Here is a 22138-nt window from a genome sequence, read left to right as displayed (position 1 = left end):
GACGTGTGCAATATGGAAAGGGAGACCTCAGAGACAGGCAACGGTTAACAGCAAGGGACACTGAGAACTGTTAGGACCAGACGCAGCGACTCAGAAATGGACCAGCGTGGTCCCTTTCCATGCAAGCAAACCACCGCGGGTTCTGCAGGCAGGACGGCAACAGCCCCTAAGGGCTGGCTCACATCACCGTCTTGTCAGAAACACGGCAGGGGCTGGGGAGCACCTTCGTTTACATGGTAGAGTCTCAGCTCTCAAAACACTTGGCTCCTGGTAATGAACTTTTCCAGTGGTTCTCAAACTGTAGTGCCTACAGGCATCACCCCCAGAGATTCCTGGTTAGGAGGCTCTGGCTGAGACCCAGGAATTTATTTTGACAAGCACCCCAGGTGTGTCTGCTGTGCGAGACTCACATCTCAGGAGACCACACCTTTGGGGCAGAGCCAACAGCTGTTTCATGGTCTGTAGCTTTGGGTGGGCTTGTGTGTCCCCTCTCCCCTCCTCAAGGTGAAGAGCAGCCTCTCCTCCACCCATCACCTCCACACCACCAGAAGCCTGGCTCGGGGGCCCCGCCCAGAGGACCGGCTCAGTCCACATTTGTCCAGCTGAGCTGAGCAAGGCTGCGTCTTTGCCTCCTGCATGACAGTTGGGGCAATTATTAGATCAGTAAGCACAAGCTGATTTAAGTGTATCTTATTAATTATTTAAGTCATTCATTATTGAAAAGGTCACTATCTGTTAGCTACTTAGACGATCATGAACTAGCTTGGTTGCGTCTCCTGCAAGGAAGGAGCAATGGTTAACTGAGCACCTACTATGTGCCAGGCATTTTGTTTGATCCTCAAGACAATCCCAGGGTGGGGGGGGGGTGGGGGCGTGCGTTCTCACTCTCCCCTGCTTCACAGGATTGGAAGGTTAAGAGGGTGAAGGAGTTGCCTGAGGTTACAGAGCTGGTAACTGGCAGAGCTGGGACTTGAACCTGGGTTGGGTTGCCTGCAAAACTCATGGCTTGGCAGGGATCACTGTGTTGTAGGTTTTTGCACTGGATCTTGCAGGCTGGGCTCAGTACTGTGATGTCCTGGGATGATGTGCCCCGTGCCCCGTGTGCCCATGGCTGCAGCTCAGCCCCTGCAGAGCAGCTGAGCCCTACACCTGAGCCCTGGACTTGAGCATCTACACTCAGCCTGGCTCCTGCCAGGGGCTGATGCCTGTTCTTGGTGCTGGCCAGTCACACAGTAGGTTCCTGCTTCAAAATGCACAGATGCCTCCTCTCTCCCTCCAGCTCTGCACCGCCCCGGGACCCCCAGGTTAGGTTATTCTCTGCCTCCCACCAGACTGGAGATGGATAGACGTGAGAGCGGCAGTCTGTCCCTTTCCAGGAAATCATGAACTCGCCCCTGGGGTAGGGTAACCAGGCTCTGCGGGGGTGGCCACCCTATAAGGCCAGCCGAGATGCCACCTCCCTGGCCGGCTTCCTTCCCTTCCCCGAGCCATCGCTGAGCAGCCTGCCTGCATCGCCCTCAGATGCCTTTCTGTGACTCAACATACATGCACCATGGAGTCCAGTAATAAATATGCTTATTTTCAAATTTCATGCCAAAAAAAGCTTCTCCCTCAGCCCCTGACAGATTGACTTGCTTCCTTTGACCAGACTGTGAAAACTTGGGAAGCCATCCAGTTTCCCTTTTTGCCTTGGCAGCTAGGAAACTCACAACTCCACTTCATGCTCAGTGGCAACAGCTCTCACACCAGAATCTAAGCAAAACAAACTTGCACGCTTTGTTTCTAAGCTCTGTTTCAACCTTTCATTTCGACTTTTCTGTCCAGGCACGCGTTGTTACCACGAGCCACTTCACATCTTTCTTGGCAAATAAGATAAGCAAATCATCCGGTAACTGACAAGCCAAACACAGCAGCAATAATGATCTGGTATTTTCCAAGCTCGTCAAAGACAAGAGATCGCAGCCACTCACCAGGCAGACGAACCCTGGAAGCTCATCAGCGGTGGGCTGTGGCTGTCTCTCTGCAGTGTGTGGACAGCCTGGGGGCCTTGAGGCAGGGGACCCGGGGGAGGCTGGGACTGCAGGGCCGGCTGCCCTGGCCGGGGTGCCTGGGCAGGGTTCCCCCACCGCCTGGGGTCCTGTTTCATCCACCGTCCATGGATGCCCCACCGTGCCAGGTAAACCTTGCAAATGTCGTAGTTCATTGCCGAGTAATACAAAAGATCTAGGACGAGTAGCATCAACACGAAGAAGCCGTAGATCCACACTCCCAACAAGGCGGTGTAGTTGCTGCGGGAAAACAGAGAGGGGCTGAGAGAGGCCGGGACAGCAGCCCCGCCGGGCTGGAGTTAATCAGGGGGGTTGATTAGAAAACGTGGCACGGAGGCTACTTCGGGGTCTCCAAGAGGAAGGTGAACCCCTCTGGGGGGCAGGGGATCTTAGCTCCCTCTTCTCATGCCCACTCCCCACTTTCCTCTCCCCGACCCGCCCTGTTTGCCCCTCCCAGATGCCTGCAATCCACTGCCCTCGGCCTGTCCCTCGAGCATCCCCTCCAAGGCCCCAAGTCCTTGGGCCGGGAGCCCAGGAGGCCTCACCCTGTTAGGCCCTATGGAAGAAATTTTCCGCTGGGCATCTAGGGCTCTTGCGTTGTGGTGGCCCTTACTTTCACCTTCCTGCCCCCCCCGCCCCGACATGGGCGCTACGCCCGGACCTGCCAGCTGTCTCCCGCGGGTACCTCCCGCTTGCCCCCCCCTCCTGGCCTTGGCTTACGCCGCCCCCGCCACCTAGGAGGCTCTCTTGCATCCCTCATCATCCCCTCCCCTCCCCATCTTTCTGGACCCAGGGCAAATGCAGGAAGTCTGTTGTCTGAGGACAAACTGACCCAAGTTCCTGCCCCTCGGCATCCACACTGGGCCACCTCACACCCCCGAGTTCTGCGTGGGAATCAGCCAGGGCGTGTCCCACCTGGGGTCGGCTGCCTTCCAGCCTGCGCCATCACGCTCCCTCCCTCGGAAGCCCAGGAGTCAGGGCATCAGCTCAGCTGCCCTCCCCACACCCCACGGACCAGACACTGGTGCAGCTGCTCCACCAGTCACATGCCTTTCACACCCACCCTCAGGCCGCTCCCCGACAGCGCTTTCCACCAGGCACCCCCAGGCTGCACGGCTGGGGTCTCAGGGCCCCCTGACGTCGGTTCTTTTATTCCTTCACCCAGCATTTCCACGCTGAGGGCCAGTCTGCCCTCCAGAAGCAGAGATGATGGGGTTGGTTTTGAGCTGCAAATGCCCCTTAGTGAGGGGAAGCTGGCTACCCCCTGAGGAGCTCACTGGAACACTGCGCCTTCTGCCCAGCCACTGCTTTCTGTCCCCCCACCGCCTTCCTTCCTCCCCAGTCTGACTCCCACTGCCTCTTGGAAACTGCTGGGCCCTTCCTCTGACCTGAGTGCCCCTCAAACCCTCCCCGCACCAGCCAGGGCCATGCTGGCATGGTCCGGGTATATCCTCCCGCCCAGGCCAGGGTCTGAGTCTCTCCCGGGCGCCCAGGGAGGGCCATTTCCTGGCTTCACCACTGCAGCGGGGCCAGCGGAGCTCCACACGGGGCTCGCCCAGGACTGCGGCTGTTTATGGGACCGATTTATTAGTCACTCAGATGCCCCCTCCACCGGCTCCCTGCTGCGGCCATCTGTTCAGGTGGGTGTGAGCTGGCGGGCGGCAAAGACGAGGCAAAGCCAGTGTCCAGCCTCGCTGCCCCCTGGGGGGACCCGCCCTGGCTCTCAGCAGACAGGCTCCCGGGTGTCCTGGGTCCCCTCGAGAGGTGCCTCTGGATGCCGTCTGAAGCTGCGGCACACGGGTCTGGAGCCAGGAGGCCCTGCCTCTGGTTTCTCCTTGGCCTCACTTTGCCGTGTGGCCTGGGAGGATGCCGTGTGTCTCTGGGTCTGGAGGAGATGATGTGAAGCCCCTCCCGGTCTCGGTTTCCAGACTCTGCATCTTCCCAGCTGGGTTCACCTGCTCAGCCTTGGCCGCTGCCGTGAGATGGGCGCCGCTCCCCTCTGGGTCCTCCAGCCCCCTACCAGGGCTGGGCCCAGGCTGGGTGGGGAGGCTGACTTTTGCCCACACGTGCCCCCTGCCCGGAACGCCCTCCTTCCCCACACCGGCTGGGGGCTCCTCCAGGGGAGGTTCTGTGTGTCCCGCAAGCAGGCACGCACTGGCAGGTGCATAGGACTTAGTATCTGCTTGAGGAACGAGTAACCCAACAATTCCGCATCACGGCACCGTGGATCCCTCCGCGGCTTCATCTCCAGCCACCACCTCCATGAGGCCCGCGGCCGTCCCAGGGGCTTGTTTATGCTAAGGTGTGAATGACTGCCTGCCAGCCCCCGCCCCCCGACCCAGCCCCCGAGCTGCCTCATTTCAAGGGGAAGCTAGCTTCACTTGGAGATATCCAGGTGTGAATGCCTGCCAGGGAACGGAGGCCAGCAGCCCTGTCTGGCACGCCGAGGCAGGAGTCCACGTGGACAGGGGAGGAGGGCCTGGCTTCGGCCCCTGGCACCCCTGCTTTCCCCAGCACCCCCTCTCCAACCTCCTCTGTTGCCCCCACAGAGTTGCTCTAAGCATCAGGCTTTTCCTTGGTGGTTCCCATGGCGGCAGCCGCGGGCGCTGAGGGAGCCAGTGGGGCGGGAGAGGCAGGGGCAGCTGTTGGCAGATGCTGTCACACTGAGAGAGGGAGTCCACGACGCCAGCTGGGGGTGGGAGCTGGACACGGCTGGGCCTAAACCATCAGGACTAAGAAATAATAACAGCTAGCGAAGCAGCAGCCGGTGGGCATTGCTCTAAGTGCTTTACACATCTTAGCTCATCCGACGACACTCAAAACACACAGTGAAGAAAGAATTACTGCTATCATCCCCATCCCCGAGATGGAAACTGAGGCTCAGAGGAATTCAGAGACTGTCTAAGAGCTCACAGCCATTAAGTGGCAGAGCCAGGATTTGAACCCAGCAATCCAGCTCCACAGCACACGTTCCTAACCGCTGCACCATACTGCCTAAGGCAGGCGCCACCCATGTTTTCTGGGCAGACAAGCCGCCTCCAGGCTTTTGCCTATGCTGCTCCCCTGCCTGGAACTTGCTCCCTACCTCCTGTGCAGGCAGCTGGCCCCGCCCCCATGTCTGCGCGCAGCTATCACCCCTCCAGGAAGCCTTCCCTGATGTCCTATGTTAAGTCCAATCCCTCCCCTGGGCTCCCAAAGCCACCGGGCTTCCCAGAACACATTGTGTTGTCTTTGCTGTCTTGTAGGACTGTCTGCACCTCGAGATCAGAGCTCCTTGGGGCCAGGGTCAGAGTTCAATGCTCGGCCTGGGGCTGCTTTCAATGTTCCTTAAGCTAATATATATTGAGTGCTTATAGCAAGCTGGTGTCAGTGGCAGGCTTGATAGGAATAACTTCCTCACTAGACTTTACCTTCTCTACGCGTATTCTCTAGTAGTTAATAGTGATACTAGCAATCACAACGTGCCCGTGCCTTGTGTTTCCGAATCTTTGCAACAATACTGTGAGTTAGGAGCCAGTATCCCTCATTTACAGATGAGGAAACGGGGCCCAAAGAGGCATAGTCAGTGTCCAGAGGCTACACAGCTGGGCGGTGGCCGCACTGGGATGTACACGTAGGTCCATCTGACCTCAGAGTGTGCTGAGTTTTGGGGAATCCCAAGGTCAAGTCTAAGACAGATGTCCGGGCAGGAATTCCCCACATCTGCTTGGCCCACTTGTCCTGGCTCATCCTCTACCAGGAATTGCGGACAGGCCCCAACCTCCCCAACAACAGTATCCTGCATCTCAGTGTGTCATCGTCACGGGGTGCATGGGCACTGCTGAGCCTGCAGGCCTCCGCAGCCAGCTTGCTCTAACTGGCATGAGGTTTGGGGGCTGGTAGCACCCCCCCGATCTCACCGCCATGATCTCACCACACCCCGCCCCCCCCCCAGCTCAGAGAAGGGAGGGGCACACCCGCAGGAGGTGCCACCTTTGCTGACTCCCTCTGCCCTGCACGGGAGGCCACCCTGGAGGTGGCAGCCGGCTGGGAAGCCTGGGCCATGGACACCGTCTCCAGGCAGTTCCCTGCCTTCCAGGGCCTGCCCTCTCCGTGGTTGCCTGGCTGGAAGCATTCTGGTCTTTTTAATCTAATTTAAAAATGTGATCTGGAAATTAATTTCATCCAGATGCAGGGGTCTTTGTTGAGTGTGTGTGTGGGTGTTTTATAAAGGGCAGGAGAGAAAATAGAGGCTGTTTTATGGGACAAGATATGAAGCCAGCCAAAGCCACAGATCGCAATTTTTCAGTATCTTCTGGAAGACTTAATGATTCAGATTCTTTTGCTGCTTCCCGAGCAGTAAGAGCAGTAAACAAAACCTTCTCTGATGGAGGAATGTCACTGAATACCTCCCGGGGACAGGAGCAGGTATGTCAGCCGGGGCGGAGGCCAGATGGAGGTCCCATCGCCACACATAGGCAGTCCCAGTTGAGGACGGAGGACAGAGTTCCTGAGGCCATCCTGTCAGAAAGGAACATCAGCGGCAGAGCTCACAGCTGGGCCCAGGCTGGCTGGGAGATGGTTCATGGCCCCTCAGCCAACTTCACCTAAAATAACTGGACCCGCTCACAGGGGGGCCTGTCAGTCAGTGTGACAAGTTGATAACCCTGGTGACTAAATTCTGGGCCCAAGAGATTAGGCCTGTGTGGATTCAAATCCCAGCTCAGCAAAATTCTTTCTCTGTGATCTGGGGAAAACGAGCTTTACTTTCCTCATCTGTAAAATGGGGATAACAATATGCCCTCCTTGGTGGTGCAATTGTGAGGCTTAATGAGATAACACGGGCCTGAAGGAGAAAGGACCCAGTGAGTGCTGGCTCCTGTGATTAAGGCACAGAGGGAATGCTCAATAGATCTAGGCCCAGAGAGGCAAAGTGACTTGCCCAAGGTCACACAGCAGGATTGAGGTTGTCCAGTGCCGTGGAGGAGCGTGGGCTTGGGACTAATGAAGTAGCATCCACTAATACCAAAATATTCACTGTTCTCCCTGCAGGCCTGCTTACAGGGCCCGGCCCTGCTGGTAACAGCCTTGGCCAAGTGATGTGCTTTGGCCAAAAAAAACGTCAGCAGAAGTATCAGGCTGATTCTGGGTGGAAGCTTAGGAGTTACCTTGTAATTTCACCATCGCTCTTTTCCCTCTCCCATGGGGACATCCTGCTCTGGATGAGGACTGCTTGATCAGCTCGGGTCACAGAATGCTCCCTGCCCAGAGCCCCAGGTGACCCAAGAAAGACATGGGGTGTGAGTCAAAAATAAGCCTTTGGGGCTTCCCTGGTGGCGCAGTGGTTGAGAGTCCGCCTGCCGATGCAGGGGACGCGGGTTCGTGCCCCGGTCCGGGAAGATCCCACGTGCCGCGGAGCGGCTGGGCCCGTGAGCCGTGGCCGCTGAGCCTGCGCGTCCGGAGCCTGTGCTCCGCAACGGGAGAGGCCGCAGCAGTGAGAGGCCCGCGTACCGCAAAACAAACAAACAAAAATAAGCCTTTGTGTCTCGACTCCCAGGGACTCTGGGGCTGCTCCTTAACTGAGCCCAGATGACCCACACACCGGTCCCAAACCCTGCTGAGCCACTTGTGTGCAGTAGGACTACAGGAAAGCTCTCACCTTCTCTGAGCCTCAGCCCTGGTGCAGTGAGGCCAGCGGGACCTTCTTCATAAATACCTCTACTCGGATTAAAGGAGTCAGGGCAAGTAAGGCCCCGTGCCTTCCACTAAATGCTCGCAAACGTTCATATATGTCCCTTCCCCTCGCTTGGAGGGGTGTATTCAGATTAGGAAACCTCACGGATTCTAGAACCTCTTGAGCGTCACAAGGCTGACAGTGTGTAGGTATGTTTCACGCCTAAAAGGGCTTGATAGGGCTGAGCAACTGACAAGAACATCCAGGAATTTCCGACCCAACTCGGGAGCTGGATTCAGAGCTTGAAGCATGTTTGACGGTGATGTAAGGCCTGCAGGACAGGGCCCAGGTAGAGGAGACCCAGGGTACTGGGATTCTCAGGTCCTCAGGCCTGGCCAACCACCACATGTCAGCTCTCGGTGTGGCTGGAGCACCTCTGGGTACTGGGAAAGGAAAGCTACTGGAGGAAAGAGGTTTCAGTGCGGCCGAGGGAAGAGTGACAACCCATCACTTCCCACTTTGAGGTCTTGAAGACCCTTCTGTCTTCTGAGCATTCCTGTCCCAGGTTCCCACCCCTGGCAGCCCATCTGCCTGGTGAAGGACCCACACACTGCACGAGACTCTAGTCCATACCACCTCTGCCAGAGGGATGTCCCCTGCCCCTAGAGAGAGCTGACCGCTGGCCCCATATACCCCGTGCCACCCTGTGCCCTGGATACATGCTGCCATTGCTTGCTCAGGGCCCTGGGTGGTCACTGCTGCTAGCGTCCCAGCCGGAAGCTGGCATGGGAGGGTGTGCAGTACACTCCTGAACACCAGGGACTCTGCCCAAGTGGCTAGAAGTGGCATCTCACTGTGGCGGCAGGCTTGGCGAGGTTGCATCCCTAGCTCTGTCCGCCTTTCTGCCAGGCAGCTAGAGCCAAAACAGGCCATTCTGTTCCTCCAGAGAGACACAAATAAATAAGTCATCAGGAGCGCTCTCCTCTTCCCTGCCACCAGCCCCGCCTCCCAGCTGATTCACTGGCGGGTCAGGCGAATGTCAGGCAGCCTTGCTGTTGACAGGCCCCGTGCATCTTCACAAAGCCCCAACGGGAGTCACAGCTGCGCTGGTCCATCTAGATGGGCTGCCGGTGGGCGCTAACCTCCTGGGATATTGGAACACCTGGCCTCTTGGCTGAGGTCTGGCACATTCCCCAGCATCAGACAAGTCCTGGCTTTCTAGATGCACCTGGGAGTGGCAGGGCCCACTGGCCGGAACAAGGGCCCTGGTGTCCCTTGGCCTTGACTGGGTGGAACAGGTGACTTCACCTGCCTGGGCCCATCCCCTTCTTCCTTCCTCTCAGAGTAGCTGTGAGGACTAATGAGACAACAAAGGCATCCTGCCCAGAAGGGTCAGAGCTCCAAAGGGCAGGACGGTCCCAGAGGTGGACTTTACCTGGCTCTCCTCACACACCCGGAGCACTCAGGACCTCTTGGCCAGGCAGGCCTGTCCCAACCCATTCACTAACCTATCCTCCCACACCCAGTGGCCCATCCTCCAGTTGTCCCCTCTCTGCCGCAAGCTCTGGCTGGACGCAAGGCCCTGGCCCCGCTCCCTGGGCTCAGGCCTTCTCCCCAAGATGCCCCAGCTCAGGCAGCTAAACGGGGGCCTCCGGGGCCTCTTATCTGAGCTCTGGATTGGCTGTCTCCTGGGTGACCCCAGCCTCTCCTCTCCACAGGGTCCCAGTCTTGCCCACGTCATCCTCATGACTTCTGCAGTGTCCTAGGTCCTTGTATCATGCACCATCCGTGAGCACGAGCCCAGCTTAAAGCTCTCGGGGCCCCTCACCACCCTCAAGAGGAAGCCCAAGCCCCTCCTCCTCTGCCCCCCGGTCCGCGAGGCCCCACCCCATCCCGCCAACCCCCGCCGCCTTGCCCCATGGTTCCCCTGGCATTTCACACTCAGGCTGCAGGGAACTGTGTCTGGAAATGCTCATTCCTCTGGACTGTGTGGCTCCCACCCTCTTCAACACTTTCGGATACAGGACACCAAGCACCACGCCTCCCTCGTGAAGCCCAGGAGAGCAGAACAGCCTGGGAGAGGAGCTCAGCCCAGCTCTTCTGGGCCTCCATCCACGTCTGTGGGAAGGGCGATGGCAGGAAGCTCGGTGGAGAATAATCAGGAGGGATCCCTCCAGAGCAGTGCTGTCAACCGGGAGAGTCCCGCACCCCACGCTTGGCAACGTCAGGAGACACGGTTGGTTGTCACAGCCAGTCAGTGGGGAGGGGGCATGCTCAGCGTCTAGTGGATGGTGGCCAGGGTCTCGCAATGCACAGAGTAGCCCCCAGAAAGGAGGATTAGGCTCCAGGTGTCCACCGGGCCGCGGTGGGGGTCCCCGCGCTAGGCCCTCCATCAGTGGAAGTCCCAGATTTATTAAAGCGGCTCTGGACCCAGGCTGGCTCTCAGCTCCACCCCGACTGGCTGCCTCAGTCGGGCAAGTTATCAATCTCTCCACGCCTCACCTTCCTGTGTGTAAAGGGGGCCAAGGGTGGGCTGCTAAGTGGCTTCAGAGGGCTGAGCACAGAGCTGGCCCCATGCCGCTAGCTCCGTAAATGCTTGCCGAGGTGCCAGGATAAAAGCCAAGCTAAACTTCCTCAATGCGTCCATGCCTCCCCAGGGAAGGGCTCTGTTTTGTGGTCCAACTCTTTACTATCTGCAGCCAGGACCCACTGTGCCTAAACGATGGAGAATTCCGTGTGAATCCCGTGTAAACGTGCAGATCACAGAAACCTGTGGGCTTCAAAACGAGGAGCCCAGACACCAGTCGCCAGAGCCTTGGAGAAGTCTGGCCGTCTTGCCAAGCCTCCGTCTTCTGTCTGGCTTTCAGCTGGCAATGACAACGCTTCAGGGTCCTAACCCCAGTCCTGGCACCGCCCTCCTCCCTCAGGGAATTAGTCTTTGGTCTTATAAAAGGCTTGGGTCAAGTTCCAGGCTTGATTCCAGTCCTCGTGACAGAAAAGACTTGCTGAACTACTTCACACAGAATTATTCTGAGGTCTGAGCAGATGGCAAGATATTCAGGGGAAGCACCCGTGCATTTGAGGAAGGAAGGCTGGGGAGCTGGCCTTGGTGGGAGGAGGAGAGATTCAGAAGATAGTCAAGGGATTTGCATCTCCTGCCTGGTCAAAGGGAAGAGGCAACTTCCCCCAAGTGAGCATGGCATGGTGGCAAAACATCCAAGCCCCAATATCAGACAGAGAGATGGAGGCTCAGACCCCCACCCCACCACTCCCAGCGGTGCCACTAATCTCTTCAACAGTCACTCAACAAACACTCCTTCCAAGTGGATTTTTCCTTACCATGAAAAAAATACATCTACCCCAAGAGTCAGCTTCAGGCTTACTGGGAAAATATCTGAAGCATCCCCATTAAAGTCAGGAAGAAGACAAGATTGCCTGACAATTTTAAAGATGGTTTTAGAGGTACTAGCCAACACGATTGGACAAGAAAAAGAAGTGAGGCACAAAAACCGGAAAGAAGGAGATGAGGTTATCATTGTTTGCAAATGGCATAATCGGACACCTAAGAGAATCAGCTGAAAAAAGTATTACAAAGATAAGAAATTTCAGTAGGGTGGCTGAGTAAAAAAATATGTATTTAGAAATCATTAGGCTTTATCATTTAAACAACAGTTGGTTAGAACAGTGGTGTCCGACATTTTTGGCACCAGGGACCGGTTTCGTGGAAGACAATTTTTCCATGGACTGGGTGGGGAGATAGTTCAGGCGGTAATGTGAGCAATGGGAAGCAATGGGGAGCGGCAGATGAAGCTTCACTCGCTCACCCGCTGCTCACCTCCTGCTGTGCGGCCCCGTTCCTAACAGGCTGTGGACCGGTACTGATCCGTGGCCTGGGGGTTGAGGACCCCTGGGTTAGAAGATATAGTAGAAGAAAAACCCCATTATAAAATAGCAGCTTGAAAAGAAATAAATATGAACAAACACAAAAGAAATGTGCAATATCTATATGAAGAAAACTCCAAAACATTATAAAAGAAAATGTGAACAAATGGAAAGACACATTGTATTCTTGGATAGGAATATTCAACGTCATGAAAAGTCCATTGTCCTTGAATTAATCTATGAATTTAACACAATCTCAGTAAAAAGTACTAACTAGATTTTTTTTGGGGGGGGGTGCAGGGAGACTACAAAAGCCAATTCTAAAGTTCGTATGACAAAAGACCTGGGGGAATAGACTAAGAAGACATTAAAATACATCAAAAGCAACAGTAGTTAACACAATGAGGTACTAGCAAATGTATAACTAGATCAATGAAAGCCATCACAATCTACCCAGATACTCAAATTTAGTATACTATAGTATACAATAAGTTTGCATTTCGCATCAGTGAGGAAAAGATGGACAATTCAATGATTGCTGTTAGGATAACTGTCTACCCATGTGGGAAAAAAATAAATGTGGATTCCTACTTTACATCCAAAAAAATTACTTACATCCAAATTTTTAAAAAATCTTACATCCAAATAAATTCCTCACAGATCAAAGATTTGAAGGCAAAAAATTAAAACATAAAAGACGTAAAAGACAACACGAGGGGATTCTTAACAATCTCAGAGTAGTGAAAGACTTTCTCTGTAGGATACAAACCCCACCAGACATAAAAGAAAAAAAATGGGTACAATTTGATTACATAACAATTAAAAATTAAGCATGAGGGAAAAAGCATCACAAATTCAAAGACACACTGAGAAAATATTTGCAATGCATCCTATTTCCTTCATATGTAAAGAGTTCCTGTGAATAAATAAGAAAAAGGCCAAAAATTCAATAGGAAATGGCAGAGGACATAAACAGTTAGCTCACAGTAAAAGAAATACAAGTGACTCTCAAGCATGTGAAATATGCTGTTTCACTCATAGTAGGAGAAATCAGTGGATGCTATTTCGATCCTATGTGCCTTTACTTAGCATATTCTCACTGCTTTTCTACCAGCAAACTCCTCCTCCTTCTTCACACTCATATCCCCTCCATCAGGGCCCTAGTCTCATGTGTTTAATCACCTTAGGGAAAGGGGCTGCATGGGATTAATCTCTGGGTCAGGAATGTCAACCAATATGTGTTGAACAAATAATGAATGAAAAAGGAACTCAGGCCCCGTGGATTCCAGGTCCAAGCACCTTTCATGCCTGAAAGTCTTCCACATCCTTGACCTCATTTAACTACCGCAGCAGCCCTGAGAGGCAGGTATCACATGCCCATTTCTCAGATAAGAAGGCTAAAGTCCAGAGGGCAGAACAGGTCAGAAAACCTGTCACCTGAAGACTTTCCCAGACTCCTTCCAGGTCCACCCATCCTTGCACTGGTCGCCCAACAGCTGGCCTGGAGGCTGGGGTGTTTTGGCGGCACCCGGACTTGACTGGGGCCCAAGGCAGTGGGGCTGTGGCCCCAGCGCGGTACTTACTTGTGCATGTAGCCCTCGGAGCCGGTCGTGAGGTTTGCCTGCATCACCGCCTGGAACTCTGTCTCATTGCAGCAGTATTTGAAAACCGTGTTGTTATGGTGACAGCAGAGGATGAAGGTTTTGTTGTCCGAGAGCCGGGGGCAGTGGAAGCCAAAGTGATAGCGGCCTTTGTGGTCCGTGTATGGCTCACAGACACGGAAATGCGCGGACAAGACTGGAAAAGACAGTCACCAGGCTTGGTGGGGTCCCTCCTCAGGCCCAGCTGGCCCGAGACCCTCACCAGTCCATGAGGACCACGGGCAGAGCCTGGTTGGCCTATTCTAGGGTTGTGCCCACCTCTTCCTTTGCCAGGAAGGCTTTGTGGTCCAGTGTGAGCCTCCCCTCTGCCAGGAAGACTGCTCTGGCTCCTGTCACCTCCCAGGCTCCCCTCGGCTACCATCCTGCTTATACTGTGCTGTCCAGACTGGGAGCTTCTTGCAGGCAGGGCTGATCTTAGGCCTCACGTGGATCCCCTCCAAGGGCTCTGCACACAGCTGGCACTCCATTAGGAAGCAACACTAACTGAGCACTTACTATGTGCTTCGCAGGCTCTATCAGATTTAATCCACTTGGCCATCCTAGCAGGCAGGTCTGGGATCCCACTTTACAGAGGGAGGAACCCGAGGCTCAGAGGTGTACAGTGACCTACCTGAGCCGGTTAGAGGTGGTGGAGCAGGAATCCAACCCAGGCCTGCCTGGATCTAAGGTCCAGGAGCCTCTGCACTCCTCCGTCACTGTGCGGACTGATGGTGGACTCACCAACAAGTCCAGGCTGGCCTGGGTGGTGAGTGGCATGGGTGCAAGAACCAGGTCCCACTTGTAGAGAAAGCGGTGTCCCCTCGTATCTTGGTTTCTACTAAACTGATGCCCTATACCCCGAGGTCCCCAAGGGCCCGCCTTGGTGGCCCCAGCTCATGGCGACAAAGCTGCCCTGGCCTTGGACCCTCATTCTCCTGGCTCAAGGCCAGAGGCCCCTATTCAGCCACGGATGACGCTGAAAACCCAGGACAGTATTTACCAGTTGTGCTGCTGATGATAAAGACGAGTGAAAGCCTGAACAAACATAACAATGGAAAACAACTTGGAGCCCGCTGTCTCTAGCTTAATTAGTGTCTTCATAAAAGGGACTGCTGTATCTAATTTGTATCGCTCAAAAGGGGCTTCCAAGGCTGAATACATTTCTCCAACCACCAAGGCTCTAGTTCTGCAGAAGCGCCTCAGTTAATTGAGAGCTCTGTCTCTGCTGAGAGGTTATTAGACTCCAGCCCACACAGCTCCCAGCGCCAGGGGCTGCCGAGGGGATCGCAGCTGGGCTGCGCTGGCCGGTGGGCCTTATGTGCTGGAGCGCCGAGGCTGGCTTGGGTGGCTTCATGAAATCCTGGGCCCCTTCTCCAAAGTACAGCACCCTCTTTCGTGGGGACGGGTAGGATCACTGCGGGAAAAGGGTCTCAGCCTTTCAGGAGTCAGGGGAGCTCTCAGCCTTGACCTTGGGAAACAGAAGACCCTCTTATGGATGCAGTGGTCACTAAGGAAGCCCCAGGTGGATGCACCATCTCATTTGATCTCATGTATTCCCATTGCACAGAGGAGAAAACTAAGGTTGAGAGCACCAGTCTCGAAGTGTGGTCCCTGACCTGCTGCGTCTGCATCCCCAGGGGACTTGTCACAGATGCAGTTTCTCAAGCCCCTCAGCAGACGTTCTGAATCAGAAACTCTGGGGATAGGGGGCACAGTCTGAGTCTTAGAAAGCCCTGCAAGGGATGCCGATAGACTTGGTTTGGGACCCACTGGCCTGGAGGCACAACGTACCAGAGGCTAAAGGTGAGGCAGAGGCAGGAAGTGAATTCCAGCCACTGACCAGCCCCCGTCCAGATTGATGAGAAAGCCCTGCCGGGGGGTGGTCAGCTCACACTCGCTTGCAGGAGGCTCGATGTGTCAGCAACACCCAGTGGCTGGTCAAGAAGACAAGCTGGGGCCCTGAGGCCACAGGACCCAGGGAGGGAAGCAGCAGAGTGGTGGAGGGGGCCTTTGAGCTGGGCTTCAGAGGAGCCAGATGTGCAGAGATGGAAGGGGGAGGGAGGCCCAGCCAGGGAAGGGATAAGGAGAAGTCCCCAGCGGCTCACCCCGGCCACCCCTGGACAGTCGGCACCACCTGCTTTGACCATGTGCGAAGACAAGGCCACTGCTGCTTCCTGAGGAAGAATGTGCCGGAGCTCGAGGAGTCCTGGCCCGGAGCCAGGACAGCTGGTCTGAATCCTGGAGCGCACAGGATCACCTGGGCCATCACAGCCCCTCTGTGCCTCATTGCCCTCAAGGATGGAAGACCAGTGGTCTCCCGGGGGCTGGGGGCTCCGAGAAGCATTTGTGAACAGCAAAGCGCAGGGCCCACTTAGAGCAGGGAGGGTGTAAACAAAAGAGTGCACGATAAAGGACAGCACTTCCGGCCTCCAGGCACGGGTGCACCGTGGCTCTGGGGCTGTGCCTGGGGCCCGAGGGCAGGGGGATGGTCGTTAGGAGGCCAGCGTGTCCTGAGTCACCAGGAAAACCGGCCCACGTGGAGAGGGAACACGAGGGGAGAGCCACTCTTGGGTCTTGGCGTCCAAGACAGGACCCCGATCACCCCCTCCACACACACACACACACACACACACACACACCTGCGAGGCTCAGGGTCTGCGTGGCCATCATTTAACAGCCAGGTGACTGTGTCCACTGACCATGTGACCTCAGGCAGTTCTCTTTCCTGGTCTGACCCTCAGCTTCCTCATTTGTAAATGGGTGGGGAGCTCCTCTCTCCCAGGGGACAAGATGACCGACTGCATGAGAAAGCAGCGGGGAAGGAGTTCTGTGCACAGTGGCCCCCAGACGCATGGCCTTGGCCTGGCTTTTTCTCTGCCACCCCAGGGCCCTTCATGGCATCCTTCTGAACCACGACCCCCAGCAAAGGGGCAAAAGGGGCCCAAAGGTGCAGGCCGGTGTCCACAGCCCTGCCAGAGCAGGAGGGCACGAGGGCATAGGTGCATACATGCATGAGAGACAGAGACAGGGACAGGGACAGAGACACAGAGATACAGAGAGGGAGACAGAGGGAGCGACACAGCGAGAGCAGGCACCTTGCTGAGATGAGGGCTCGCGCTGGGTCAGCCCTGCTGGCAGGAGGTAGGGTGCACTTCTCCAGTCGGCCAGCTTCGCTTTGGAGCAGCCGAAGGACTTGGTTCATGTACATCTTTGTGAACAGGAGCGTGAAAGCCCCCCTGCTGGGACCAGGGGCCCCGCCTAGGGGACTGGTTGGGTGCTGGGAGATGCGGCCCCGGCACCACTCTGTCTGGGTTGGAATCCAGCCCCTACACTAGCTGTGTTGTCTCTGGCTGTCAGTTCCCTCTCCAGGCCTCAGTTTCCTCCTCTGTACAATGGGATGACTACGACACTGCCTGACTTTGACTTGCTGGGGTCAGGAGAGAATTCACTGCACGTAAGGGCTTCTCCCAGGACTTACCGGCAGCCACCGTTAACCCCACAGTGTCCGCGAGAATCTTCCAGCTGAGCTCCCGAGGCAGGCACGTGGGGCACAGCACACAGTAGGTTCTCACCAAACATGAGCCCCTCACAAGGCTGATGCCACTAGGGCAGGCAGCCCCTCAGCACCCAGAAGCCCGGCTGAGCTATAGCCCTGACACCAGGAAGGGACCACCTCCCCCTCCCGCCTCCCGCCAAGCATCACAGAGGCTCTACCTGCGGAAATCAGCAACGAGAGGACGGCGAGCACGTTCAAGGGCTGCTGGCCACAACTGGTCATCATTTGGCTTGCATCGATTCGTCGAGCGCTGCCTGTCGAACGAGAGCCGGGAGAGGCCGGGTGTGGGCTGTTTTGTCTGCGGTGCAGACACTGGCTTTGCTGCCCATGGCAGGGCCGGATGGGCACGGGCAGGGAAGCAGGTCTGCCGGGAGCAGGGGCCGGGCCGCGGATGATGGAAACGCCGCCATCCAATTTCCTTTCCGGGATGAATGACCTTCCCCCACCAGTCAGCTGTCATCTCCCTTTCTTTTCACGGCAAAATGAGACTTAATCAAAGGAGGACGGATGGCTCAGGTGGTGGAAATAACCAGCGGTGGGCACGGGAATGAGAACGGTGGCGAGCGAGGGGATTAGAGGCGAGCTCGCGAATCTGCGGGGGGCTGGCGGGACCCACGTCTCCCTGCTGTGTCGCTAACGGTGACTTCCATTAACCCCACCCCACCCCCACCAGCATGCATCCAGCTGGCACCGTCCAGGCATTAGGGACATGGCAGTGAACTAAACAGACTCGAGATGGAACTCAATAGAAGCTGTCCCTGCCCCGGCTTGCATTCTAGTGACCAGGGCTGACAGCTCACAGATGAGGAGTTCAGAGGCTATGAGGTCCCTGGGGTTGCAGCCCGAAGACTGAAAGCAGAGACTCAAGCAGAGACTTGTACACGTATGTCCATAGCAGCACGATTCACGATCGCAAAAGGAAGAGACGACACGAATGTCCATCGACGGATGACGGATAAACACGACGTGGCACGCACTACAGTGGAACATTACTCCTCCTCCAAAAGAAAGGAAATTCTGACGCAGGCGGCAACACAGAGGAGCCTCAGTGAAATAAGCCAGACACAAAAAGACAAACACTGTGTGATCCTACTATCCGAGGTCCCTAAAGCAGTCAAGTCCATAGAGACAGGAAGTAGGATGGGGGGTGCCGGGGGCTGGGGGAGGGGGAATGGGAGTGAGTGTCTCATGCGGACAGAGTCTCAGTGTGGAAAGATGACAAAGTTCTGGAGATGGATGGTGGTGATTGGAAGATGCGTTGCATACTGAGGGAGCAGCAGGTGCAAAGGCCCTGAGGTGGGAGCAGCAGGGAGGCCAGTGGAGGATGGGGGGAGGGGTGGGTAGCAACAGGCCACCTAAGGCAGGGCCTTGGCCCTAAGTGGCCACTTTATATCAGGTTGTTGAAACCTCGGGACAAACCTGAGGGACAGGTTCCCTCACTATCATCACCACCCCCATACCCCGCCCCCGGGCTCTGGGAATGGAGGCTGCAGAGGAGGACCAAGTGTCCTCTGTGTCCTCTGTGTGGCCTGCTAGAGCCCCACCAGGGTTGTAACTGCATGTGGCTGGGGAGTAATTTGCTGAGCACCTACTATGTGCCAGGCTCCAGGCCAAACAAGGTCCTGCACACTACCCTCTACCCTCACGGCACCCCTGATCAGGGAGAGCTCCGGGACCCCAGCTTGGGTCCAAGGCAGCTCTGAATCCTGCTGACTAGCGGGCAGGCAGGGCAGGAAGCCAAGGGGGCAACCCAGAGGCCAGAAGCTTCGGACCGAGGAGACAGTGCCAGATTCACGGCCAAACACAGGCTGCTCACAGCCAGGCCCTGCCCCTGCTCTGGGGCCTGGGGCTTCGCACCTGCAGCACGGGTGGCACGGAGGCACCCAGGGTGCCAGTGCCGCTTGGAAGTTTGGTGAGCCAGAATAAGAAAAGGGGGTGGCAGGGCTGTTGGACGAAGCCTGAACGCCTTAATACGACGCTTACTCATGGTGATGTTGGTGTCAGTCCCTGCCAGTCCCTGGGGGGACCCGCCCACCTCTCTGTGAAGGCCTCTCTGCTCCTCCAGGAGCAGCCCTGCCCCCAAGGGCTGTGAGCTTAATTGCTCTGAGCCTGGGCCTCCTCCCTGCCTCCCTCAGGGCCCTCCTGGGAGGATGAAGGAGATTAAAGCATTTGAAAGTGCTTAGGAAAGGGTTTCATACTGGGGAAACCTAAAGATCAATCCTGGAAAATGCACTGTGGGGGTGGGGAGTGACAGGTCCTCTGAGATGAGTCCTCCCTGCCATGTGGCCCCATTCCGCAGATGGGGAAGCCGAGGGCCAAGACGGGTGTCCAGATTCCAAGCCCTTCTAGCCCCTGAAAGGTGGCTTTCACTTTTCACTTTTTAAGCCGGGGCTCCAGTCTGAGAGCTGGTGGGTTCATGGAACAAATGCTTGGGTGGGGGTAGGGGTCCACCTCTGCCGGGTGCCCAGCCCTCCTTCCTGCTGCTCCCACTCCCTACAAAGTCCTGCGTATACTGAGGGGGGCTATCACTCACACCTGGGGTGCCCTCCTCTCTTTCCTGTGAGTCCAAATCCTGCACCACCTTAGAAGCTGTTACAATGCCACCTCCTCCAGGAAGCCTGCCTTGATTCCATCAGCTTGAAGAAGTTTGTCTCTCCATTGAGGCGTATCATATTCTATCTCTTCTCTCCTTAATGTGTTAATTCATTTATTCGTTCATGTATTCTCTCAACATCCACTTGCTGACCCCCACTTATCCGCTTGCTGACGCCCGGAAAGGGACTGGGTCGGGTTCTAGGGACTCAGGGTGTCCTGGGTGAGGGCGCCCAGCAGCTCTACCTTATAGGACTGGTCCTCATGCCCTCCTCTCTCCAACTGTGAGAGTCCTGGGCCAGGGCCTGGCCAACTGGGGGTCACGCAGACTGGGTGAGACTCCCAGCACGACTGGCACTGGCCTCAAGCCCTTGGCCCATTGGGGGCGCTGAAGCAACAGGGCCTGTTGTGGATGTGTGGGTCCCGCACAGCACAGGTGTACCCCGTCACAGCGATGCACTGTGACTCTTCTGTCCCCTGTCCAGCAGGGTCCTCCCTGCGATCTGCTCAGTCCCCTCTGCCTGGCCGTGCGCCCTCCGCCCTGCCTGGCCACCCACGGCTGCCTCAGGATGAGTCAGCGGGTGACAAAAGCCACAGCCCTGTTGGTGGGATGAAGGTGGAGGTGGGGGCTGCCCCACCTCCTCAGACCCCCAGGGAAGCTTAGGTGCTGGCACTGAAGGCTGAACCCGTGGTGGAAAGAAAACCCCACCATGTGTCACTGGGAAGTTACATAAAAATTCCATTTCTAATGACCGAAGACAGGAAAGCTATAAGCCAGCATCTCTATTCCTGGCTCGGTGGGAGAGCTGCTTTGGAAACTCCGCGGCTGCCATCCCTGTGAGGTTTCCATGAGAGGGCCAGCTTCCGGGGGCATACCATCAACAGCTCCCATATTCACCTTAGCCCCCCTGTGGGGTCCGCAGAGGGGGACCTGGGCGTGTCACGCTGTCGGGTGCCACCACCTGGGACCCTCCCCCACTGGTGACATTTGGGGGAAGCCCCTCCAGCAGAGGTAGGAGCTGGGGCTGAAAGAGTGAGCATCCCTCATCCTGCCCCCCGGGCCCAGCCCTGGTTCTGGGGTCTGCGGCCGTGGGGCTGCGCCCTGGGACTGGCTTAGAGCAGCTGGGCTCTTCACAGGTGCCGGACGCTGGCTTTTCACCATGTTATCTCATAGTCCCCAACAGCCTGATGAGGCAGATATCAAACTCCCATCTGGTAAAGTAGGACACTGAGGCTCAGGGAGGTGAAGTGACTTGCCCAAGGTCACACAGCCACTCAGTGTCTCAGACAGGAAGCAAGCCCAGCCTCGAAACTCACTCTCCCTCCTGGCACTATAGGAGTTTCCAGAGCCTCCGGAGCCCCCGACCCTCGCTCCTCAGAAAACACATTTACCACAGACAGATTCGATTTATTGACCCGGGTTCTATTTCTTTGAAAACTGGTAAACTACAATGGTAGCTGGTGGCCAATGATAAATCTCAAATAACAGGGGGAACATTCTGGATGAGGAGGACCCCCCAAGCTGACCGCCTCTAGAATCACAAGTCAAGCACGCATCTCTGCATCCACTCCTCGGGTCAGCCGGGGACTGCCGTTCCCAGATTTGAGGATTATTTTTAAACACCGAATTTGGCGAGGCCTGAGTGGAGAGGATGGAGGGCATGTGAAGAGAAACAGAGCCGGCGAAGATGAATTAAACCCCACTGGCAACAACAGCAGACCTGTTCTCCATCAGCCAGGCTAGGCAGGGCTTGGGAGGGAGGGAGGGGAGGCGGGCCCTTGGTGTGGGGCCGGGGGCACTGCCACGGACCCTCCAGGACCCCCCACGCCTGGCGGCCCCTGGCTCAATAACTGGAGGTTCCTCATCCTCTCTCGGCTTACCCTAGACCCCTGCTTAGCCCACCATGACCTTCCCTGGGCGCGGCCAAGAGCATCCCCTCTTGCCTGGACCAGGTCAAGGGCCGGGTGGCCTGGAGGGTGGGCCTTGGGTTTGGGCCACACTGCCTGGCTCCACCTTTTGTAGCCACACCCTGTGTGACCTGGGACAAGTGTCCTCAGTCTCCTCGGCCCTAAAAGAGGGATGAAAATAGTATCTAATTCACAGAGTCCTTGTGATGATTGAATGAAGTGATGCATCAAAGTGCTTGGAATGGGGCTGGTGCTCAAAATATCCGTGGGGAGTGCCGCTTGCCGCTAGATACCTCTGCCCCAGCCTCGCCCACCAATCCAGGTCCTACTGACTTCCTGAAATGCCCATCTGACCACCCACCCACCCACCTCCTTAGGGGTCTTGGCAGCTCCAGGTTCAAGTCCATGCTCACTCCCCAGGCCCCAGGTGGTCTGGCTTGCTGCCTTTTCTGTCTCTCTCTACTCCTCAAGGTTCAGCCCTCCAGGATGTGCCTCTCCTCTGGGCCTTTGCACATGCTGTCCCCACACTGGGGACACCCTTCCCCTGTCCTGCAGGCGGGCAGCCTGGACCCAGCTTTTGAGGTTCAGCTGCGGTGCCCATCTCTCAGCAAAGCTTTTCTCCCTCTGATTCTCTCACTCCCCCGGGTGGGATCCCGAGGCTGGCATGGGCGGGAGCACACTGCCTGATTAGTTTGTGTCCCAGCTTGAGAGCAAATGGGTTAGAGAAAACGGGTGGCGGGCGGGGGCATTGAGAACCCAGACCCCTGCCGTAGGGGCCTGACCTCTTTAGACCCGGCCACCTGAGCCCCGCACGTCCCAGCAGCAAGAACAAAGAAGGGCACGTGACTAGTTACACACC

General features: G+C 56.4%; 1 protein-coding gene across 1 annotated transcript in view; it reads right to left on the bottom strand.

The window, feature by feature from the left end:
* Positions 1-17004, bottom strand: part of SHISAL1 (shisa like 1) — a 48104-nt gene extending 31100 nt beyond the window's left edge. Inside the window, exons 1-3 of the mRNA XM_065887300.1 lie at positions 16938-17004; positions 13167-13380; positions 1971-2288 (exon numbers count right to left, since the gene is read on the bottom strand). Coding sequence (XP_065743372.1) covers positions 1971-2288; positions 13167-13380; positions 16938-17004 — 599 coding nt within the window. The remainder of the gene's footprint in view (positions 1-1970; positions 2289-13166; positions 13381-16937) is intronic.
* Between the last annotated feature and the right edge of the window lie 5134 nt (positions 17005-22138).

Source organism: Phocoena phocoena, chromosome 11 (assembly GCF_963924675.1).
Source record: "Phocoena phocoena chromosome 11, mPhoPho1.1, whole genome shotgun sequence".
NCBI lineage: Eukaryota > Metazoa > Chordata > Mammalia > Artiodactyla > Phocoenidae > Phocoena > Phocoena phocoena.
This window is presented reverse-complemented; position numbering and strand designations above follow the sequence as displayed.